The sequence below is a fragment of the Rhipicephalus microplus genome, chromosome 4 (assembly GCF_043290135.1).
Source record: "Rhipicephalus microplus isolate Deutch F79 chromosome 4, USDA_Rmic, whole genome shotgun sequence".
Classification (NCBI taxonomy): domain Eukaryota; kingdom Metazoa; phylum Arthropoda; class Arachnida; order Ixodida; family Ixodidae; genus Rhipicephalus; species Rhipicephalus microplus.
This window is the reverse complement of record NC_134703.1, coordinates 40,361,129-40,382,871: the sequence shown is the minus strand read 5'-3', so window position 1 is coordinate 40,382,871 and position 21,743 is coordinate 40,361,129. Positions and strand designations below refer to the sequence as shown.

Sequence of the window (21,743 nt, the reverse complement as noted above, 5' to 3'; positions counted from 1 at the left end):
TATTTAAATACAAGGCATCCTCTGAAATTAGTAGCAAACGCCCATCTTAAAGGCCAAGTACAAAGACCTTTATTCCTACGTAGGCAGCGCCGCCATAAATGACCGGCGTTTAGCGCTCATTCGGCAGGCACTGAAAATCTAGGAGGCGTTGCCTGGGGCTAAGCCCACCTTTAGCCCTGAGAATGCTGGCCGGCTAGCCACCCTGGTATCAACAAAACGCAACAATCGCTGCATCCGTGGCTGCATCCTTTTTCCAAACGCTGCAACATCAAAACATGCGACGGTTGTCCAGTTGTGTGTGGTGGTTGTGAAAGCGGCGGTCCAATTATTCCGTTGTCAATATATTGGTATATTCTGCAACATCTTGAACGCTAGGTTAGCCTCGTGATAGACGCGGTCTTCGAAGCGACAATTGTCATGCGATATTCGCAGAAACAGCAGGCAAGGTTCTGACAGGTGTGGTCTGGCTATGCCAAGTTTCGTTTCCCTGGTATAATACGCCGCGCCACCGTTGCAATACTACATCGGCGCGACAGTGTGTAAGTTCGAAAATTTTACTTTTCGTATTGTGTTTCCTTCCTTGGCGAAGGTGATGCAAAAGCAGCCTGTTGAGTCGCGTGTGCCTTGGTCGCATTTCAAATGTGCACCGGCGTAAGGTAGGCGAGTATATAGGTGTTCTGTGCCGCTACATTTTCGCCATGTCTTTGCTGATGTGTTGCGTCGACGAAAAAAAAAAGAAAAAAAAATCATGACCTCTGATGGTGGCGAATGTTTAATTGACAGGCGTAGTTCATGTTGTTTGCTTGCTGTACAGTGAGTGCAAAACAGTGTTCGTACATACTGCGTAGTGTACAGCTTGCTGAATACGCCGCGACAAATCGGAGGTGGTGGTGGTTAGAAGATAAAGAAGGCGCCTAATTTCTTCAATCAAATAATTATTATTTATTACCCCCCAAAAATTCTAAATGATGAGGTGAAGTAAACGCAGCTGAGTGGTAATCACAACACCTGAAATCACAAAATTTCTCAGTTTGACTTTCATTTCTTTTCGTTTGCTCCCTTTTTTTATATGGTTTTCCCCGCATTAGTCATACTATAATACAAATTCATTACACATAGTTAAAATTCTCACAGAAAAAATGCACTACGCTTTCTTGGCCAATCCCCCTGAGTGGGTGTGAGCCATGAGTCCAGGGAAACAAACAAATAATCTGCAGCCCGGTAGGGAGCACGGCGCAGTGCCTGGCCGCGACAAATTATCAATGCAGTTACGTCTATCATATGCGTGCTCCAAAGTCAAAATCAGTGCCTTAGCTTAATGCTGCATATGTGAAGTAGTAGAGCTGACATTTAATATTTAGTGTGTAATCACCATAAATTAGGTGTGGTTTGCAGAACTGACTTCTTAGTGCGTCGTGTAAGTCAGAATATTCTGTCTGAACACTGAACAGTTGACACTTACCCACTGTTTGTTTATCGTACTCTTTGCTTTATTGCTTGCGTGACAACAATTTGTGTATGTTTTAGTGCTCTATTGTGATTGGAATTCATGTCACCCGTTACTGCGCCTACTTTTGCGCTATGAAGCTTTTTCGTGTTTGGCAGTATATCTGCAGATCAGACCAGTACAAGGCGCTCCTATTGCAACTGCAGGGCTCTAGAAAGGGTTGTGAGCTGCATCTGGACCCTGGCTCGGCTACAATGAGTTGGTCAGAAGGGGCATGCAGCTATTTGCAGGCACTGAAAGGCACAAGGCATGGTTCACTTAGTGATGACACTGATGAAACAAGCCCTCATGCATTGGCGATAGAGCCCAGGTGTGACACGTCTACTTGTGAAAGCAGGCAAGGTTGGTTCATTCTCTCTGTTGGCTACCCTTTTGCTCTTAATTTTATTATGTCAATAGTACATTGTTTCATGTGCCGAGTTTGTCGTACCGTTGCTGCTGGTATGACATTCATAACACTGTTTTTTGTAGCAATAAGAAGCCAGTCTTAACATAGATGACATGACTGCCTTTTTTGCAGACGAATTGGTAGCCACATCGTGAAAGGTGGCTTGAGTATGAATAGAGCCTAAAGTCATCCAACAAAATGTGTTTCTCATATATGTCCGTATATAGCATATCTGCCTTAGTCATAGACAAAGCGGTAGTATCACTGTGAAACAGCTAACGGTGTCTCCAGCATGATAAGGCCCAAAGTGACTTGAGCAGGGGTGAGTGTGGCAGGGACTGCCGCATGTTTTTTCTTGTGCATTTCTACTCTAAAAATAAAGTAATCACAGACACCCACACAAAGTTGTGAAGCATCACAGAATATCACTAGGGATACACAGGCAAATTGCAGCTGCACTGTCTGTGTGTACTGCACACTCGTTGAAACTGATGTGAATTTTTTATTAGCATTTCTTTGCCTACCATAGGCACTTCGACCCTTTCTATCTACCTCTTTATTTATAAATCTGTCTAGCTGCTTATGTATGTGTGGGTGCCTTCATGATCAACTCTTTAATGGGCCCCTAAACTACCCAGATGTTGAAATTTAGCTGTAGTGTGACAGTTGTATGTGAGTTTATCATGAGCACGTAGGCATGAGAATTTTTCTAAAATGGTGCCGCAATTGTAGATTTATGCGCATCTGGTGATCGAAAAACAGCGATTGCATGCTTCACTTTTTTTCTTCACTACCCTTCGCTCATTGGCTGGTCTCCTCTACCAAAGCCGCTTTGCCCTACTTGCGAAATGCCCCTCACAATCTCTCATGGCACTGCTGACGCGCTCTTTGAAACGCTGTGCACTTTTGGATGCCGCGAATCTGTGAACTCTGTGCTTCTCGGCTAACCACTGTTGTTGTGTTGCCAGCTCATGCTTCTACAAATTGTGCTGGTATGGACCCTCTGTTGCACGCATTCCTTCAGAGAATCGACAGCATGATGGGCTTATACTTTTGAAATTTTTGTGGCCTTGATAAACTTATACTTTTGAAATTTTTGTGGCCTAAGGTCCATATCAGACTTTATCGATTGAAATTGCAGAACTTCTTGGCATTGCTACAAAAAATGGACATCATGTAACATTTCAATGGATACCTGCTCATTGTGGCATAATGGGCAACGAAGACGTGGACGCTGAAGTTAAGAGAGCTTTAAATAGTGCCCCGGAAGTGTGCATTTCATTTTCTCGACAAGATACTAACATCCTACTTCGACGCGTAATACGCAACTCCATCTTGGAGCACTGGCAGAAACCAGAACACCAGCACAAGCGGCTGCACAAATGGGACCCGGAAATGAAGTTCTGTATGCCTCACAAGTTCAAGCGAAGCATCTCGTGCATTATCCACCGCATTCGCCTAGGTGTGGCTTACACGAGATGTTACACCCTCTTGATTGGCTGTAATGACACAGGTCCCAATTGTGGCCACTGTTGGTTGCCAGAAATGCTCGACCATATATTTTGCGACTGTCCAGCACATGCAAGCGAATGTCAGCAACTGATATCTTCGATTGGCCGATATATTAGTCGACCATTAACCGATGAGGTTGCGTTAGGTCCTTGGCCTGACGCCAGCAGCACACATGTGGTTATACGAGCCGTCATTGTTTTCTTAGAAGCCACTGGACTGGATGCACGTCTGTAGAGTTACCCAGCTATAATAAGAACATATCATCTCTCTACCTTACCATCGTCATTCATCACTCTTTCACTCCCCAGTCACCCTTCCCCAGTGTAGAGTAGTAGGCCAGAGCAAACTATAGCTCAGGTCGACCTCTCTACCTTTCTGTAAATAAATTCTCTCTCTCTCTCTTGTGGCCTGCTCAGGGGGGAGGGGGGCTCAGGAGGGGTCGCAAATTGGAGCCCAAGTTTTGAGGCAGGCATGCATGGCCAGTGATGGTAGTCTTGCAGCAGTGAAGGGCTGCCCAGAAACACGTAAAACACTATTGTGCTTTGATTCTACTGTAACTCGGATGCGCTCTTGCGTCTTTTGATTTATTCTTTCAGTCGGTGCTATTGCAGCCAAGCGTCGCACACTGATGCATGAAAGCCATCGCAAAACACTGTTAGATTCAGTTTGCAACTTATCAGACCGCTAGGTGTGGCTGTGCTGGTATGCTAGCGATTTGGTAACTGTGTTATGGGCTGCAGTTGCTAATAAAAAAGTGTATGCATATGGGAAACATGACAAAGAGCTGCAAAGAGCGCGGACAGCTGCTTGCTGATTGACTGGAAGTCATAGGTTCTTGTTCGTCGAGTCGTAGCATCGCTTGCAGATTGCATCACAGATTCAACATGTTGATGTCACGTACGCCACTGGCGACGTTGTAAAGGGCTGGGGAGCAGAGGGAATTGTGTTTTTTTTAGAATTCGTGGTGCACCTATGGCTTATAGCACCGTCACGTGTGGCATTGTCGCTTGTAGTAGCGTTCGGAATGTCTTAAAAAATATCTATCGGACGTGGCTTAGGGACATTTTAACTTGACACACACCCAAATTTGCATAAGAGGACATTGTAATGTGACGAACTCGATTAGCTGGTCATTATATTAATAGCCTGAGATGCTTGCCGCGTACGTCACGAAACCTTTTCCCTCTGTAACGTGGGGCACATACCGGCATTCTGTGGTTCATGGAATGTGAGTAAGAACCTCAGGTGGTAGATAGGCGATATCGAGCCAGGAACAGTAATAACTGATTTTGAACAGTTCAACCTGGAAGCATTAGTTCTTTTATCCCAGAAAACATGATGCATCAGCAGCATTTCTGAGAAAAGAAAAATTTTAAAAAATCAGAGGGACAGAAGGAATGAAAATCAGTGTAAGACCCAGAACCAAACCTAGGCATTGGGTGGGGCAGTCAATTATTCAAACACTGAGTGATGCTAGTACTTGAGATTTTTCCCAAAAAGACCCTTACATCCGTGATCTTGTGGCAAAGTCGATGATGGTTGCAGTGTTGGCTATCCACTTTAATAAAAACTTAAGCGCTACATATGAACTCATATGGCTCGCCAAGCTACAGTCAACTATTGTGCGACCTGGAGTAATATGGTGAAAACAGCATCTTACGATATGCACATCATTGCATTTTATCATGTAGTTATTTTCACTGAAACGGACATCTGCTCTAACATGGGTGTTTATGAGCCTGGTAAAACCACAATTTACACAGAACTACTTATTAAAGTGTGCTCCAACTAGTCCTGCCCCGCCGCCGCGGTGGTCTAGTGGCTAAGGTACTCGGCTGCTGACCCGCAGGTCGTGGGTTCGAATCCCGGCTGCGGCGGCTGCATTTCCGATGGAGGCAGAAACGTTGTAGGCCCGTGTGCTCAGATGATTTGGGTGCAGGTTAAAAAAACCCCAGGTGGTCGAAATTTCCAGAGCCCTCCCCTACGGCGTCTCTCATAATCATATAATGGTTTTGGGACGTTAAACACCACATATCTATCTATCCAACTAGTCATGCTTGGCTGAAAGGAATGAAAAACACGATATGGGCAGCTACTCGCCTACTGTTTCGCATGACATAGACTTCCCGAACGTGTGGGATCAGCCAGAATTTTTTTTTCTTTGCATCATTAATAAAGACAAGTGAATAGGCTGTTATCACACACTCGGCAAAAGCGTAACTCGTGCTAACTGCTTACCTGCTTGCCAAGCAGTTGACTTTTTTTTAGTATGAGTACATACAATCGTTAAAAATGTTTTCTAAAATTGTTTGATATCTACATTACTCCCAGCATGACTATAGAATTGTACATTTGTGCAGTGGAGCAGCATCTACCTGTGCTAGACTTTTCGCACCAGCGTTCATGGTCTGAGACAGGTTCAGCATCGCCTGGCTCTGAAACCTACTCTCAAAATGTTGAGGTGGGTTGTTCTTATTTTCTTGGTGTGAATGTTATGTCTTAAGTTGTTTGGTCTTGATTTTCCATCATCATACTGAGTATTTATAATTGGGACATTATAAAGAGACTAGATGCCTCTTTCTTCCAGTTTATCTGTGGACTCTTTCCAGTGTTTTACTTACTAAAAAAAAAAGTCTGTCTCACTGTGAAAAGACTTTTTAAGTGTAATATTGGTGCATGTGAAATTTATGCTTGGTGGGAAAAGGGAAAAGAGGATTCTTCCCCACCCCACATCATCGTTATGATGGATAACCCTATGCATACCTATGGTTACTCGCAGACAAAATTTGCAAGCAGCCCCTGCATAGCATCCAGACAGGAAGAGAATGGCGTTCATCAACATTGGAATGCCTGTGATGCAACAGCGGAATGGTCACAAAAGCCATGTAGCTATTCGGAGGCACTGAAAGGCGAAAGATACGTTTCGCTTCCCGATGACACTGATGAGAGTAGTCTGCATCCCCTGGCGATTGAGCCGAGACGCGCCACTGGTGGGCCCGAGATCAGGAAGCAAGGTTGGTGCATTCAGACTACTTCTTGCTACTTTCCACAGATTTTTGCTCGAAGAAGCAAAACTGAATAAATGTGTCAGGTGGTTTGCAACAGTGAACAGCGGGCTGTTTTGTGCAAAAACATAATGTCACCGCTTGCTTTGGGATTTCGTAGAGCTTGCAGTATGTGATTCCAAACTAAAAGGAAGCTTCTCGGGACTACATGAAAAATCATTTGCGAGGTAAAGCAATTGGAACCAGCAGGCACAAAGAGCGAGCAAGTGGTCGGGTTCTGGGAACATGATAGAAGATGCGTGCGGATGCTCTGTAGAGGTATTTATTTATTTATTTATTTATTTATTTATCTATCTATTTATTTATTTATTTATTCAGATAGCTGAAGTTCCCCAAGGCATTATTGTAAGGGGGAAAACAAGAAAGAATACATCACAGATAGTATTAAATATGAAGAGGTAACAGATAGTATTAAACATCAAGAGGTAACAATGCAAGATTAGCAATAAGTTTAAGATTACAAATGACATGACACATATACATTCTGAACAGATCACTCGAGGGAAAAAAATATAAGAGAAGTATATATGTATATATATATGTTTGTATATATTGATACAAACCCAAAACAGAACATTCGTGTATAACTACAAAAGGCTAAAAAAAGTCGAATGCTGCGTAGAAGCGACACGATACATATTGGAACAAGAATTCAGCGAAGGCACAGTCAAAGAAACTGATTGGCGACAAGACAGCCTCCTCCGACGGAATATTCCAATCATGGCATGTTGTCGGAAAAAATGAATGCTTATATATGTTAACGCGACGGCTACATTTCTCTGACCTTTGAAGAATTCTCGCGCAGGCCGACCTGTAGGTTGGATCAAGGATATGTTTGCTTCCTTAGTCCTGTTGCTCCAATGAAGATGTTGTGAGAAAGCTGTGTGCGCATGTATTTCCGTCTGTCTTGCAAAGTCGGCCATCTGAGATCGGCTCTTATATCAGAGGAGCTTATCGTAAAGGGGTAGTCGGGGGGAATCTGTGCTGCACGTTTCTGAACGCCTTCTGCTTCGGCTATGCAAGTCTTTGTACTTGGGTCCCATGCTGAGCATCCATATCCCAAAATAGTGTGCACGTTTAAAAAGTAAAGTTTCTTTAAATTTAGGAGGAGCTCTCTCGAAGTTTTGCTTTAGGAAGTTGAGAACACGGCCAGCCTTCGCTGCTACATAGTTAATGCGGTCATTGCATGAAAAGTCATTCTCATACAACAGACCTAGATACTTGTAATTTGATAGAATCGACAGGTTTGAACCATCAAGACAATACTACCTATCGGAAATATGACGTTTGTTAGTAAACTGGACAACCTTACACTTAAGAACAATACGGCTTCATATTCCATTTATTGGACCATTGTAATATCATGCCTAGGTCACTTTGTAATTGGGAACTATCAGACCAGGAAGTAATTTCGAGGTAAAGACAACAGTCGTCAATGAATGATAAAAATTTAAAAAAAAAAAGAGATGAGGCTCCAGAAGGGATTTTTGGGGAACACCTTATAAGACTGTTCTCTATCATAAAATGTCCCGTTAAGGACAGCACGCTGTTTTCGGTCAGCAAGATAGGACTCTATCTAATGTAAAAGTACTGTAGCAGTATTTCATGCAGACAATTTCATCAGCAACAAATTATCTGCTACAGAATCAAAAGCATTTTGAAAATCTAAAAAGATGCAGCCAACCTGTGTACCGTTACTAAATGATAAGGCTATGTTGTGAGAAAATTCAACCAAACTTGTGTCACAAGATAGTCCCCTTCTGAAACCGTGCTGTGCTGGGCTGAAAAAGTTGTTTTCTTGAAGATGAGCCATCAAATTAGAAATAATAATGGGCTCTGGTGCCTTAGACGACACACTTGTGAGTGAAATAATTCTGTAATTTTGAGTTTTTATGTTATAACCACTTTTGAAAAAAGGTTCAACATTTGCAGTTTTCTAGTCATTTGGCAAGGTTCCGGAATCAAATGACTTTTGAAAAGGCATTGCCAGGAAAGGGGCAAGTGACACAGGGCAGTTCTTCATTGCATAGTTGGCAATGTTATCAGGTCCTGGTGCTGACTTCAAGTTCACTTTTAGCAGTAAATTTGCTATTCCCTCTTCTGGAAAGGTTATCTTACACATCTGAGAGAAATTCTGAGGAGTTTACTGCACTGGCCTGAAGGGTAGAATGTAAGAATACTGATTCGAAGTAGCTGTTAAAACTGTTCAGCCTTCTCTTTGTGGCCATCACCATAGTCATTGTATTCTTTAACATTTGGAATAGCATCCTTTGGCTTTCGCTTGCTTCTCACTACTTTCATACTTCTTTTGGCTTAGTCCTTATTTTTTCACTAGTGTTTCTAAGTATGTGCTTTCTGCCTTTCCCATTATTTTTGGTATCTTTTTTTTTGCGAAGTTTCTCCGAGCCGCTGTAAAAGTTGGGTTTCAGAGATCTGCAGTATCGGCTGAACAAGCGGTGTTGTCTGTTAATCAAAGCGCAAATATTTTTGCTCATCTATGGTTTATCGGCTCGGTGCTTGAATGTAATCGCTCATAATGGAACGAATGACGATGTTAGGGATAAAAGTTTGGTTTTTAGGTTATTCCATGCGGCTTCTACATCGATAGAAGTGATCTTTTGAAAAACGGGCAAAGATTCGTCAAGTTTGCGTGCTAGTGAAACGTAATCTGCTTTATCATAGCAGCAGACCAGTTCTGGAGATAGATAATGGTAATACATTGCTAAGCAAGAGAGGTGTGCTAGAACGATTTCGATCACTTACACCTCATAATAGATCAACAGACAAAATGAGGGTACGGTCAGAACAGAACAAAAAGTCTAGCATATTAGCTGAATATAGAGAAGGTGCATTTAATATTTCTCAAGATGCAAAGTAAATTGGTGATGGAGTACTTATATTCGGCTGTAGATCGATCCAGTTTGTGTTAGGTAAGTTGAAATCACCCGCTAAAACGACATACGTTGCATCCAAGGGCAGCAGTACATTGTTCAACTCCTATAAAGGTTGAGAAGAATTGGAACCAGGTGGCCTATATATATATATATATAAAACGACCCAACTGCTAACGAAGTGGCATTGGTGAGGATGATCCTACACCAGACTGTCTCACATGATGAGGTTTGAACGTTAATATGCATACTATTCAAGCTGTTGTGTATCATTACAAATCCCACCGCCTTGTATGTTACTGTCTTCACAATAGATTCTGTAATTATATGGAAATATTTTGTTGCTACTTATAGTGCTGTCTAACTAATATTCTGTACCGATGACTATGTGCGGGATAACCAAGTCCAAGACTGGAGCAAATTGTACATTTTTGTTCTTAATACTGTCACAATTAACCACAATAACCTTCAGGCCATTCATCTGCTGCAGTTTCTTCGTCTCATTCTTATTATCATACACAAAAACTTGATTTCCCATGATCAGCTTATTAAAGCTGTCGAAAGGACCCACTATGATTGCGTGCAAATTGAGCCAATTTTCCCCGAGCTGTCCTGACATTTTCTGAATAACCTTGGTTAACAGAGGAATAAGTCTCAGTCTTGCAGCAGCCGCGAGTACTCGTCGTTTATCTTTAAACGAAAGGAATTTGACAATCAGTGACTATGCTGCTCTTGCTGCATACTGACCAATACGGCGCGCTCTTTCAATAGACGTTGTACTAGTCGTAATGTTCAGTTCATCAGAAAGAAAAGACATAACTTTTTCTTCAGATTCCGTTCATGTTTTGTTGGCACTATCCAGGAGGCCGTAGGTCATCAAATTATTCCTTCGTGATTGGTTATCTAAGTCATATTGGCTATCATGCAATGCCTCAATTGACTAATTGATTTGTTTCAGCGTGTGGATACTTTATCAACTGCATCTCTAAGGTGCGGTACGGACGATGCAAAGCCCTTTGCACGTTCAACCTTGACTGCCAGGTCGGTCACCTTTAACTCAATCGCCCGTAGGTTAGACCGCAGCAAGCGAATTTCGTCTAGTATGTCCATCTGGGTTTGAACCAAGGAGGGTAATTGAATGATAATTTCAAACATCTTGTGTTCCTGGTCAGCCGTAAGAGGCTCAGGGTTTTTTTCAACATCTCCACCGTGAAGTAGACATAGCAACAACAGCAGTATTTTGACAATGGTACTAAACAGAACAGCGCAAGTCAAATGTAAACAAATTCATGCTCACAGTGGTATTTGACGCCAATTTTTCTATTGGTTCATCCCCTATATTACGACAAGAATAACCAACCTGCGGAAATACAGCATGTAGGCATCTGGCATCCATGGCGGCGCCAGGTCCCGTCGTGGCTGGTCTGGGGAGCTGCTTAAGTAGTTTTCTGTCCTCCTTGATAGGCATGGCTGCCAGAAAACTTGGTTGTCGATTCAGTGGCTCTTGCCGAAACCAGGTATTGATCAAAGCTGGGCATGATTCATATGCATAGCCGACGTCATAAGTCAGAATGCACATAGTGTTGTAGGTCAGATCTAAGGCACTCACCACTTGCAAAAGCTGTAGAAATACAGAATGTAAGTGTGGGCTGTCCATGGTGGAGCCAGATCCCTATCAAATCATGGCTGTAGGATCTGAATTTTCACAAGATTGGTATTCTTGCACTACTTTGAAATGCTTTTTTCTTGACTGTTTGTGTGAGTGAATCTTCTGTGGACTAAACTTAGCAGAAAATTTTGAATTTCAATTCAACAATGTTTTGCTAGAAAGGTGTAAATTGCCCATTTTACTAACTTCGTTATATTAAGGTTTAACTGTATACACTAACACCTATAAGCTACCTGGCATATCTAAAAGACAGGTGCTTGTGTGTTCTTTTGTTTGGTTAGTTGGCATGCGATACTGGTCCAAAACTGTTTGACTATAACAGAAAGTAGGTTCTTGTCAAATTTTTTGCTTTGTGTTATAATCCAAATAAACAAGGCACCCCTTTATGACAGAATTTTCGGTGCAGAGAACTTGCAATATTGAATTCTTGCTCTGTATATTATGCATTGACCTTATGATGCATAAAGCTGTTGTGTATTGCCCAGCAGTGAGACATCCACAGACGCCCGACTTTTATGACCTACAGCAACAACTAGGTGGAGATGGGACTCATCGAGGAACTAGTCCGACGTGGTCTTCACCTGAAACAGGCGTAGAAAAGAGCAAGGTCGGTTGTTCTCATGCTGCAGTTCTGAGAATTTGCTGGTTATTTGGAGGCTTGGTCATTGCGTCGTCACTTGATAGGTCTTTTTCTGGAATTTTGCATTTAACACGGGGAAAAATTAACATTTTCTTCTAAGTACAGTCTACCCACTGTCGTTTCCCACCTCGCTTCTCTATTGTGTTCCAGTTTAGGAGAAAAACGTTTGGTTCATACCAAAAGTTATTGGGAGTATTAAGTTTTTCCACTCTCCACTTGGATGAACATGAAGTTTTTACCTTATTTGAAAACTCCAAATGAGAAAGAGTTCATAAGAATCCTTGTAGATAGTATAGACAAATGTAATATCTAATGTGGCTGGGTACTTGCTAAGTTCAGCCATGTTCTGTAGAATATGCTTGTGTTCGTAATAATGGCACAAACGCAGATGCCTGAATCTGTGTGCCTTTGTTCCTTGGTACAAAGCACACTCCTGCTTTTTGCATCTCAGTTTTTTTGTGTGCGCTAGTGCCGCTAGTTCTGGCACGCTGCTCATGCATGCTCGCATATTTTTATACATTTTAGAAACATTTCAGTTGCACTTTTAAGCATCATAACTGTTGCTGCTGCATTGTTCTCTTTTTTTTTCCACAGCCGAAAGTGTTCGCCACAGATGCAAGGCATAATTTTGCCTCATTTGCTGTGTCCTGTGTTCTCTTGCGAAGTCAGGATTTCTTTTTTTTTTGCTCGTTCATTTCAGTGTGCTGCACAGATTGAAAAGATAGTGAAGATGGTGAAAAGAAAGTTGCCTGACTGGGAAGAGTGAGTACCACTTTAACATATCTCCGTTGTTCCTTTGGCTTAATAGACAACCCTAAAATAAGGCTAAATAGATGCGATATACCGTATTTATTTGAATATAGGTTCACCTTTTTTTGTCCGAAAAGGTTGTTCATAGTTAGCTATCGACCTATGTTCATGACCAAAGAATCTCGACGTATATTCACGATCAAACCAACCGAGAGTGCCGAGCTTATGGCTTTAAACTGCCACGCCCACTGTCTTCAAGCGGTTTCTGCTGCATACGCATGTTATATACCATGAAATTTGAAATAAGGACCCCCCCTCCCTCCTTTCCAACTACCTAAGTAATAGAGAAAGAAGTTATTGATGCAATAACTGCATACTGCCATTTCAAAGCCCCTGCAAAATGCAACCACTCCACCATGTTTGCGATGAAACCCACAATTTCCCATAGGTATAGGCCGCGAAGTCCTTAGCCCGCTAGCACTGCTTCCGCTACATCCTCCCGGTGTGCAGCTGCACTGGCACTGGCTTGAGGCCTTGCCGCTTTGCACTTTGTTCATTGTACGATCGGCGTGACGGGGGTGATGGTTCGCATTTGCTTTAGGCGCTGTGCAGTGCTCCCTGCGGGGCTGCAGAAATTAAATGCCTTTTCTTCTTCTTCTAATCACTACCACCATTTGCTTGTGCGCGGTTGCGACGATGTCACGCCGGCAAAGCTACACAGTGCCAAGTGATATGTTTTGCAGTGTGAGTTCTGTGTAAATGAGAAGTTGATTAAGAGATGGCGAAAGCAGCGGGACCGTTTGTTTGCGTGCAACGAACGGCTTCAGGCTTTTTGCGGTCCAGCAATCAGCAGCGATGGCAGCGAAATTGACGTCGTTAAGGAACCATGAATGCTTGCGAAGAATCCGATGACGAGAACATTTTGCACATCTGACAAGATGACGTTCCAGGCAGTGATTAGGATGCTAAGTTATGTAAATAAAGGTGTGCTACATTTCACTTTTTCTGTTTCTAAATTAAAGAGAAAAAAACATGGGCCAACCTATATTCAATTATATATTTTTTTGTCATAGAACACTATAAGTAGGGGTCGACCTATGTTCGTGCCAGACCTATTTTGGAGTAAGTACGGCAGCTGTCCCTTGTGTTGAAAAATGAGTTTCCTTTGATATGAGCATTCCATAATGAAAGGAGCACGTCACCTCTTCCACTTCACTGAAAACATATTTGATGCAGACTGACCATAGTTGAGCACGAAATAAGCCATCGCAGAGGAATTTTAAAATGCCTTTCATCGCCATTTCTCACTACATTTATCGCTAATGGTCCACGTTGCTAATGCTGCGAACGTGGCTTCAGTTTTGTACTCGATCATTGCTTCTTGCAAAACGTGCTTTCTGAATAACGCCCTGGTATTGCAAAATCAGCCTGCGATACAAAATTTGTTAGTCTCGCCATAGAAATGGGGAACTATCAAGTTATCTGGGCTCATGCCAATACTACACCACGTGTCACCTGCGTCACTATGTGACAGTTGTCAGCACAGTTTCGTTTTCGTGTAGCGGACAGGGGGCTGCCATCAAGTGTAATCGATTCCAGATATATCGAACTCGAAGGGGATGGTGAAATAGTTCAATATATCGACAATTCGAAATATAAAATGCATACTTAAGAGTAAAATAAAAGTTCTCAGGGCTCAGAAATCATTACAAGTGCTAACATAACGATTCGCTCACAGTTTAATGAAGAAAAAGGTGTGAACTGCAAGTTACTGTACTTTATTTTGCATGAAGATAGTCCATAAATTTGTCTTGCTTCTTGTGCGCCGCTAAGTTTCAGTCATCCTCAATATCACTGAAGCTTTCCAAATAAGCAAATTAAACTCTTGGGCCACAACAGCGTTGATTGATACAGAATGCCGATGCAAGTTTCGAAGCACGACGAAAGGTTGGTTAGTGGTGGCAGCGCAGGTATTGGCATATCATAATTGCACAGGTACACTTCCGCTTCCGCAGCACCGGCAACGGCAGTCATGATCTCCGCAGCGATGCAGTCAGAAATAGTTACGTCGTCATCTTCATCAACTTCATCTGCACTGATGAAGTTGCTCACTATGAGATAGTGCTTGAAAATGCTGATAAGTCGCAGAAATCACTATGGCACTGTACGCCATTGTCAGCAGTTATGACGCACCCGAAGTCGTCATCTGGCTTGCAAGGAACATTTACAAGAGTGTTTTACTTGACGTCGCTCCACGCGCTGGTCAGAATTTTTATTGCTGCATGCTGGTCAACGTTCTGTTCAACTCCTGAATGAGGATTTATCAGAAACGAGGCGCAAAGTACACAAGTTCACAAGGCGTAAAAGACAACGCCGAGTTCCCGCCATCGACATGTTGGCGATTTTGATATCACTTGTGGCTTTGTAGCTGGCAGCCGCTGTTTTCAGCTGCTTTGATGTGATAAGCTAGAATGCGCGTGGCCTCCGAGACATGCATTTTAAAATCAAAAACAAACTAAAAATAGGTTGCGAGTTTGCACATCTCGAAGGCCATGCTTTTCAGGCTCGCATGCCCATCGCATGCCATTGTGCGCTAACGAACAAGGAAAGAAATGTGAACATTGCAAAGAGATTGCCGAGTCACTTTGCATTTTCGTTTTAGTGTCCTCAGCAATCGGTATTCTTTAAAAGCACTGCGCTTGTGTGTTATGACCTGCAGATCACTCATCAAACATACCGGTGCACTCGAAAGTGCTGTGCAATGAACCAGATCAGCGTGATGGAATAACATGACCTTTTCATCAACTATGCACGAAAAGCGATCAGAACTTGTTAAAATGCCGCTGAAAATTTATCAATATTTGTTTGGAAAAATGCACTTTTTGGGCTTCAGCATGGCGCTGCGTTCGATGTACGAGTTCTTCAGTCCCATACTTTTACTTGGGAAATTCAAGGGGATTTCTTAACTGTTTTATATAGCCAACAGTTCGATATGTCCGAGTTTGATATATTCGGCATCGACTGTATACGGGTCACCGTGCAAGAGGAATTTTTTGTTTATGGCAATGTTTTACATTGCATTTTAGCATGAAAGCATTACTTGGCCAGGATTGCAAAAGTGAGCACTTGTTCAGCATTTGTAAATGTCGATTGAAAAAGATGCGGGGCCTCTCCTGCGGGAAGCAACGCCGGTACCAACAACTGCTGCAAAAGCACTCTCAGTTGTGGAGAGAGGGCCAGTGCTAGAGAAACTCATAAGTCGAAGAAAGTGTGCCCTTCAGCTTCTGTGCAGGCAGTGCTGCAACAGCCTGCAACACTGCTTCTAAAATTATTGCCACACGTAGCGGCAGTTAAGTTAGTTGCTGGAGTTATAGGCGTAGGGTCGACATCGTGAGAAGACTTGTCGGCATTGTAATTTGCAGTACCTCGGCAAGGAGATAGAAAATGATATATAAAGTGTTGCTGACACCACTTCGGTTTCACCTAATTATGAGAATTAACACAATTTGGCCTGTGCATTCTCTTTATAGCACAACTTGGACAGACGACTTCTCAGCACCATTTTGTAGCACTGACCTACAGAATGAAAACACTTGCATGTTCCTGCCTCATAAGAATATTTCAGGGATCCCCTGCAACGTTTCTGTAATTTCACATGGAAGTATAGAGAAATATTCTAGAAATATTAGAAAAATATTCTATTTCATTCTCACTCAAGCTTTAATATTGAAATTCACTTTGCACCCAAAGATTTGCTATTTGCGCAGCTTTAATGACTATAGAAAGTTTACTGCATTGATTCCAATTTTCCTTTGAGGACGTACATGACAAACGCACACATACAAAAACGACGTGGCTAGCAGACGACGCAGGGAGCAATCCACACTAGGCGTGCTTCAGTCAGAAGCCGCCAGGTGGCGACTCTCCCCAATCTCGCGGCCAATAGTATTACACTAGCATGCTGGTAAATACTACTGAAAGGAGCTGACGAGTTCAAGAAAAAAAAAAAAAAAGCTCAAGGCCGTGACGTCTGCAGAGCAATTTTTTTGCCCCTTTGTCATCCCCCCTTGCTTTTTGGTGCACTTGTTGGGATGAAAAAAGAGAGCAAGGACTTGAAGCGTGCGACAAGTCACTAACCCTGGTCACTGATGTGAGGATTTTCAATTGTCATTTTTTTTGTGTCACACAAAAGCCAAGGTCCTCAAGGTCCTAGAAAATGTACTGGTGAGTTTGAGTGCACCATGAAAAGTAATTTTGGTCGGTTTTTAAAAGCTAGTTTCTGTTCCTTTTGTACCCTGATGTCGCAACATGGTATGAGCTATTCGTCGCATGCTTGCATGAAATATTGTGGTGTTTCCACACCTGCTCCTCTGCATGGCTTTCTTGTTGATGCACAGCCGGCCATTTTTGAATGTTTTGGTGATGGGCTAGCGGGGATTTTGTGTTTCTTTGTACCTGATGTCATCACACCTTCCCATGCTGGTTTGTGAAGCCACAAGAATTGACACTGTAGCCTGAAGTCACGCAACTGTCGATGTCAGTAGATGGGGAATGTGAAAATCAACTTCAGTATTAAAATGAGTTACCTTATCGGCACTTTCTGTGCGTCACACTTGCTAAGAGCCGTCTCTGTGTAGAGAAGAATAGTATGGTGGAGTAAACTCAGCTTCAAAATTTGGTGTCAGTACCCCTGTCGCGAAGGGCCATTCGTTGCCATCGCTTAGCGGGTTTCTGAAAAACCAGAAAAAATTTTGAGTAAGTGTAAGCATTTGACGTGGAGAGTGACACCGTGGTTGGGTGCAATTTCTATCGCATGCTTGCGTTGATGTGTGCAGGGAAGAGATCTGCAGTCGTGTAGTCAAAATACGCAAGGAGCAGGGTGGCTTCTCGTACATGACACTCAACGCCATTGTTGCCCTCGTGCTCAGTCACATAAGGAACACTGCACACGGTGAGTCACTCGGCGCTTGCTTCAAGTGCGACATCTCGCAGATAAGTCCAACATCCTCTATACCAAGTGTGCGCAAAAAGTCACATGCTCAATGTCCTGGACAAACTGTTATCATTTGGTGTCAGTTGTTGGGTTAGATAGTTGCAAGCAATTAGGGCAGAGACAAGAATAATGGTGAGGGCGAGCCTAATGCTTAATTTTTATTCAAGGTTGTTTCTTGTGCCTACAATTTTGTTCTCAGAGATTGCTTATTATCAATATGCACATTCTGTGCCTCGTGTTCTGGCCGTGGATATTTTGACCTTGCAGTATTTCAGATTTTCTGTGTGTTTTTTGAGTGTGCTGACATTTTTTGGGAACATATGTTGTTTCCAATATTGCTGCTTCCTTGCTTCATGTATAGGCCTACACTGCTACCACAGTCACAGTGATATGGGCTCTAACTTCAGGGTTTTCATGTGATAGTGAAACTAAGATGTGCACATTACGACCTTTCAGTACCATACATTTCTTATATGGCTTTGATGTCTTAAATTTTCGGTGGAATGTTTTACGTTAGTGCCGTAATAACGAAAAGGTAGGGAATGTATTGAGATGTGGATTTCATATTAATATTGAGTCATAGACTGTATGGCGGCATGGTGCCCAAAAGCAACAGGGATGATTACGGTGGCAATGCAGCAACATTAGTGTAATTGCACATGATTTACATACCAGAGCATCGGTATTGCTCCCCTTGACTACTTTCCTGATTATTTTCTTGCACAAGAACAGCTTGGGTTTTTTGGGCATAGGCCGGCAAAATAAATGGAAATCGCACAGACTCACTCAATGAATATATTTTTCGCTTGGAACTCACTCGGAATCAGTCCTGCAAAAATTTTGTTGAAGCAGACTCACTCAGACTCAGACTCACGAAATTTCTCTCCAACCAAACTCGCTCGGACTCAGACTCACCGAAGTTTTTGTCAGCAGGACAAACTCGGGCTCAAACTCGCTAAACATTTTTTCAAACAGACTCACTCAAACTGAGACTCGCTAAACATTTCCTCAAACGGACTCGCTCGTTCCTTGGGATGCACAAAGAGCGGGAAAACAGGTACGAGAAACTTGACCCTGGGAAACGCTTGTGCCGTTGAGCTTTTTGCAGTGTGGACTGCATGAACACAATGACGGATGAGGGACCACTGAAAGTGCTTCCGCGTTTCAATGCTGACTATGAAAAGAAAGGCATTTGAGAAAAAAAAATAGACAAAAACACAGGCGCTGGTATGTTGTGTAGGGACGGCTGAACTACAGATGTTTTGGGAAAACATGCAAGCAATATCTCATTTGGAGACTGAAAAATTTGAATACGTCATTAAAGTTTGAATGCCCATCTAAATGCCAAAAGGTAACAGAATTCTTCGACCACATTTAAACTTGAAGAAATTCGTTTTTGCGAGTGACGAAGCGATACGTATGGCATGAACGGTGTGTTTCCACACCCTTCCTTCTTGAAACCTGGCGGTTACAACTTTCAAGGTGCCCTAAATATCGTAACCACTGTTTAATTTGTAGCGAATGATGTGACAAGTTCTGATGGTCTCTGTCGATGCTAAATTTTAACAGAACTTGAAATTTGGCAAGATGGTGCATAGCTTTCGGGCAATTTTCATCTCAATGCCTTCACAAGGCGTTCACAAGGGCCCGTCCTGACTTTTTTATTCTTGTGAGTAACTTGTTTCGCACTCGTAACTTTCCCGATCACCACATTTATGCATGGAAAAACTAAAGTGGCATCTGAGGACACAAGCGGTTCAATGTGACCGAGAGAGAAAGGGTGCTCATTGCTCGGGAATCGTGCTGCTTTGTCGTCGTTGAACCCACATGAACGATTGAAAAAATTCGAGCAAAATATAATGATAATAAAACTAAAAATAAATAATAACAAAGTGTGTTTCCCGACTTCGAATTTGAACCCATTCATTCTAAGTGGCAGCCAAGTATTCCACTGCAGAGCCACACCAATGCCTGGCACTACTTTTGGGGAAAGAAACCTTGTAGAGACATGTCTGATAAGGAGTCACAGTAACCATTATAATACTCCTGTCACACGAGCACACAAAAACTCTTTTACGTCAGTGGTCTTTTGCCAGGGTGAAAGACATTCTATATATGGCATTGCCTCGCAGACACATGGCCCTGTTTTTAGTGCTTTCTTCCCAATGTGTGCTGAAAGCGTGGCGCTAGCTTTCAATGAGACAAAATAAAATTATGTATCTCGATATGCTGAAGTGCACGTGTTCTTTCCCGACTGTTGTAATCATTGCTCTTAGCATGCACCTAAGGCTGCTTGGTTGCTAACAATGGCTTAGTACTCAAGGAAATAAGCTTCAAAGGGTTATCACATGTTCTATGAGATGTGAATTTTTTTTTTACGAGCCACGGTGACAGCAAAAGAAACATTTGCTTATTTTTTCATCAATTCATAATGGCTGAAGCTCATTATTTTCGAGAGTATTGTTTAATGGCTGTGAAAGAGATAGACAAATGCCGTTTACAGCAAATACCAATGCGTGTGTCTTTGGTCGATACATTTTTCAGAAGAAGCCTTCTTGCTAAAAAGACTGTCAAGTGCCCCTGTGAGAGTGGTATATTGCTTGACAAAAAAACGGTATCTCGCCATGTGCCACTCACAAAAGGGCTCGTCCATCATTCGTAATCATCATCTGCCACAGTGTAAAGAGATAGTGCGACTACATATGTGCACGTATTGCCATACAGACGCATAGTGGGTACATCACAAAACCCTGACATATGGCACAGTGGGTACGTCTCTACTGCGTTTTCAATAGCTGATGTTCAAAAGTTCGCAAGGGCCAATATTGCGTACACACATTTCTTCCTTCACGGCACAGTTCAGTTGTCTACTGAAAAGCGATGGATGGCAAGGGAATGAGAACGTGATTGCAAGCGGGTTCTAATAACACTGTCTAGTTCCATGAAGGCGTAGCTTGAGCATCTGCCAAGTCTTAACAGGATAGTCTTCTGTGCTAGGGTGCGCACGTAATTTTTGTCATGGATATGACGTCAGTAAAAGGGCACTTGGGTAGCTAAAAAAAAGAAACGAAAGGATTTTTATCACTGGACATGGAAAGCAACACTCCGACTCCACAATATTCAAGCCAAGGGACAAGACAGCGATCACTGCGCCACAAATGCGTGCGTTATCTCAGGTGTGAACACAAAATATGTGCTTCCCGCTTAGGCGGTGATCGTGCCACCATCTAGGAGCAGTGAAGCAAGCTATAATGCCAAAGCGCTGTGGGAGTGTCTTGGCTCGGCACGGCGCAGTCATGAATGTATCGATCCAGCAGTGAATGCTCCAGCTGCAAGCACGGCGCTTCCAGGAATTTCAGGCACATACATTAAGCTATGCCTCTTGCATTGATGAATCTGAGCATGGCACAACTTACTGGATTGTCAAAGGCACCATGCAATCGCATCAAAATCCTTGGTGGAGATGTTGCTTGGGGAAGTATGTGTGAATCCACGTGCGTAATAGGCATTTGTGCCAGCCTATAAGCAATACAAACTAAACTGCAATTATGAATTCCTAACAGAGCAGCAACACCGTTCGAGAAGGCATGTTTCAGTTTCGTGTTAAGAAACGTTTGTTTTGCATGGGAAATCAAAAATATATATGTTTTTATTAGTGAACACGCTGCAGCATCATTTTCCTGTGGTTTCATTTTGATTCGTGCCTCGTTGCAGACTCTGCGGCCAGGCCTACATCTTAGCAATCATCAAGCAACCTGCGCCTTGGCTGCATCCTGCATGAATGACCCTCAATGATGAAACAATCGTTGAATTCTTTAGTGAACTTGCTTGAGATGTATTGTCACTGTGATATGTACATCGAAATTGTCTACATTGGTGCCAACATGCAATCATGCAATACAGGACTAAAATCTGTTTTTATGGAATCAGGAGCGTTGGCTATAATGAACTTTTTCTCCCTGAATAATGCTGTCTTTGTTTTTTTTTTAATGGAGTCTCTTAAAAGAAATCTTTGTTGATAGTGGTATTTATGTAGACCTGCATTCTTGACATAAGTAAAGAACTCATATTTTGTATTGAATAGTGTGGAAGTACTTCATTGCAGACAAAGTGCTCCCGTACATTCAGGTTTAGGGACTACTCATGGAAACCTCATGATCAATGATCGTGAGCCATCCTCTAAATGCGGTCCCAGTTTGAGAATGTCAGCCTCCCATACTTGATATGAAATTACTAGTCAAAGAAATTTAAGCATCCACAAAAAGTAGTTTCTGAGGTCTGATATTTATGGGGAGCAACCCACTGATGCTTCTCGTGCACCATGCTTG

At 42.5% G+C, this 21,743-nt stretch overlaps 1 protein-coding gene across 5 annotated transcripts; it reads left to right on the top strand.

Moving 5' to 3' along the window:
• Positions 1–234: 234 nt before the first annotated feature.
• Positions 235–21,382, top strand: LOC142761607 (uncharacterized). 5 transcript variants are annotated; one of them, XM_075892603.1, is made up of 8 exons: positions 235–539; positions 1,606–1,849; positions 5,768–5,868; positions 6,187–6,421; positions 11,518–11,639; positions 12,373–12,434; positions 17,258–17,373; positions 18,391–18,616. In XM_075892603.1, exons 2-8 carry the CDS (start codon positions 1,702–1,704, stop codon positions 18,510–18,512), a joined length of 906 nt encoding a protein of 301 aa, XP_075748718.1. In that variant the 5' UTR covers positions 235–539; positions 1,606–1,701; the 3' UTR covers positions 18,513–18,616. The 5 variants fall into 5 exon arrangements, with proteins under 5 accessions (XP_075748718.1, XP_037278678.2, XP_075748717.1 ...); XM_037422781.2 differs by lacking the exon at positions 18,391–18,616 and adding an exon at positions 21,130–21,382 and having other exon boundaries at positions 257–539; positions 1,654–1,849; XM_075892602.1 differs by having other exon boundaries at positions 257–539; positions 1,654–1,849; positions 18,391–18,614.
• The last annotated feature ends 361 nt before the right edge of the window (positions 21,383–21,743 follow it).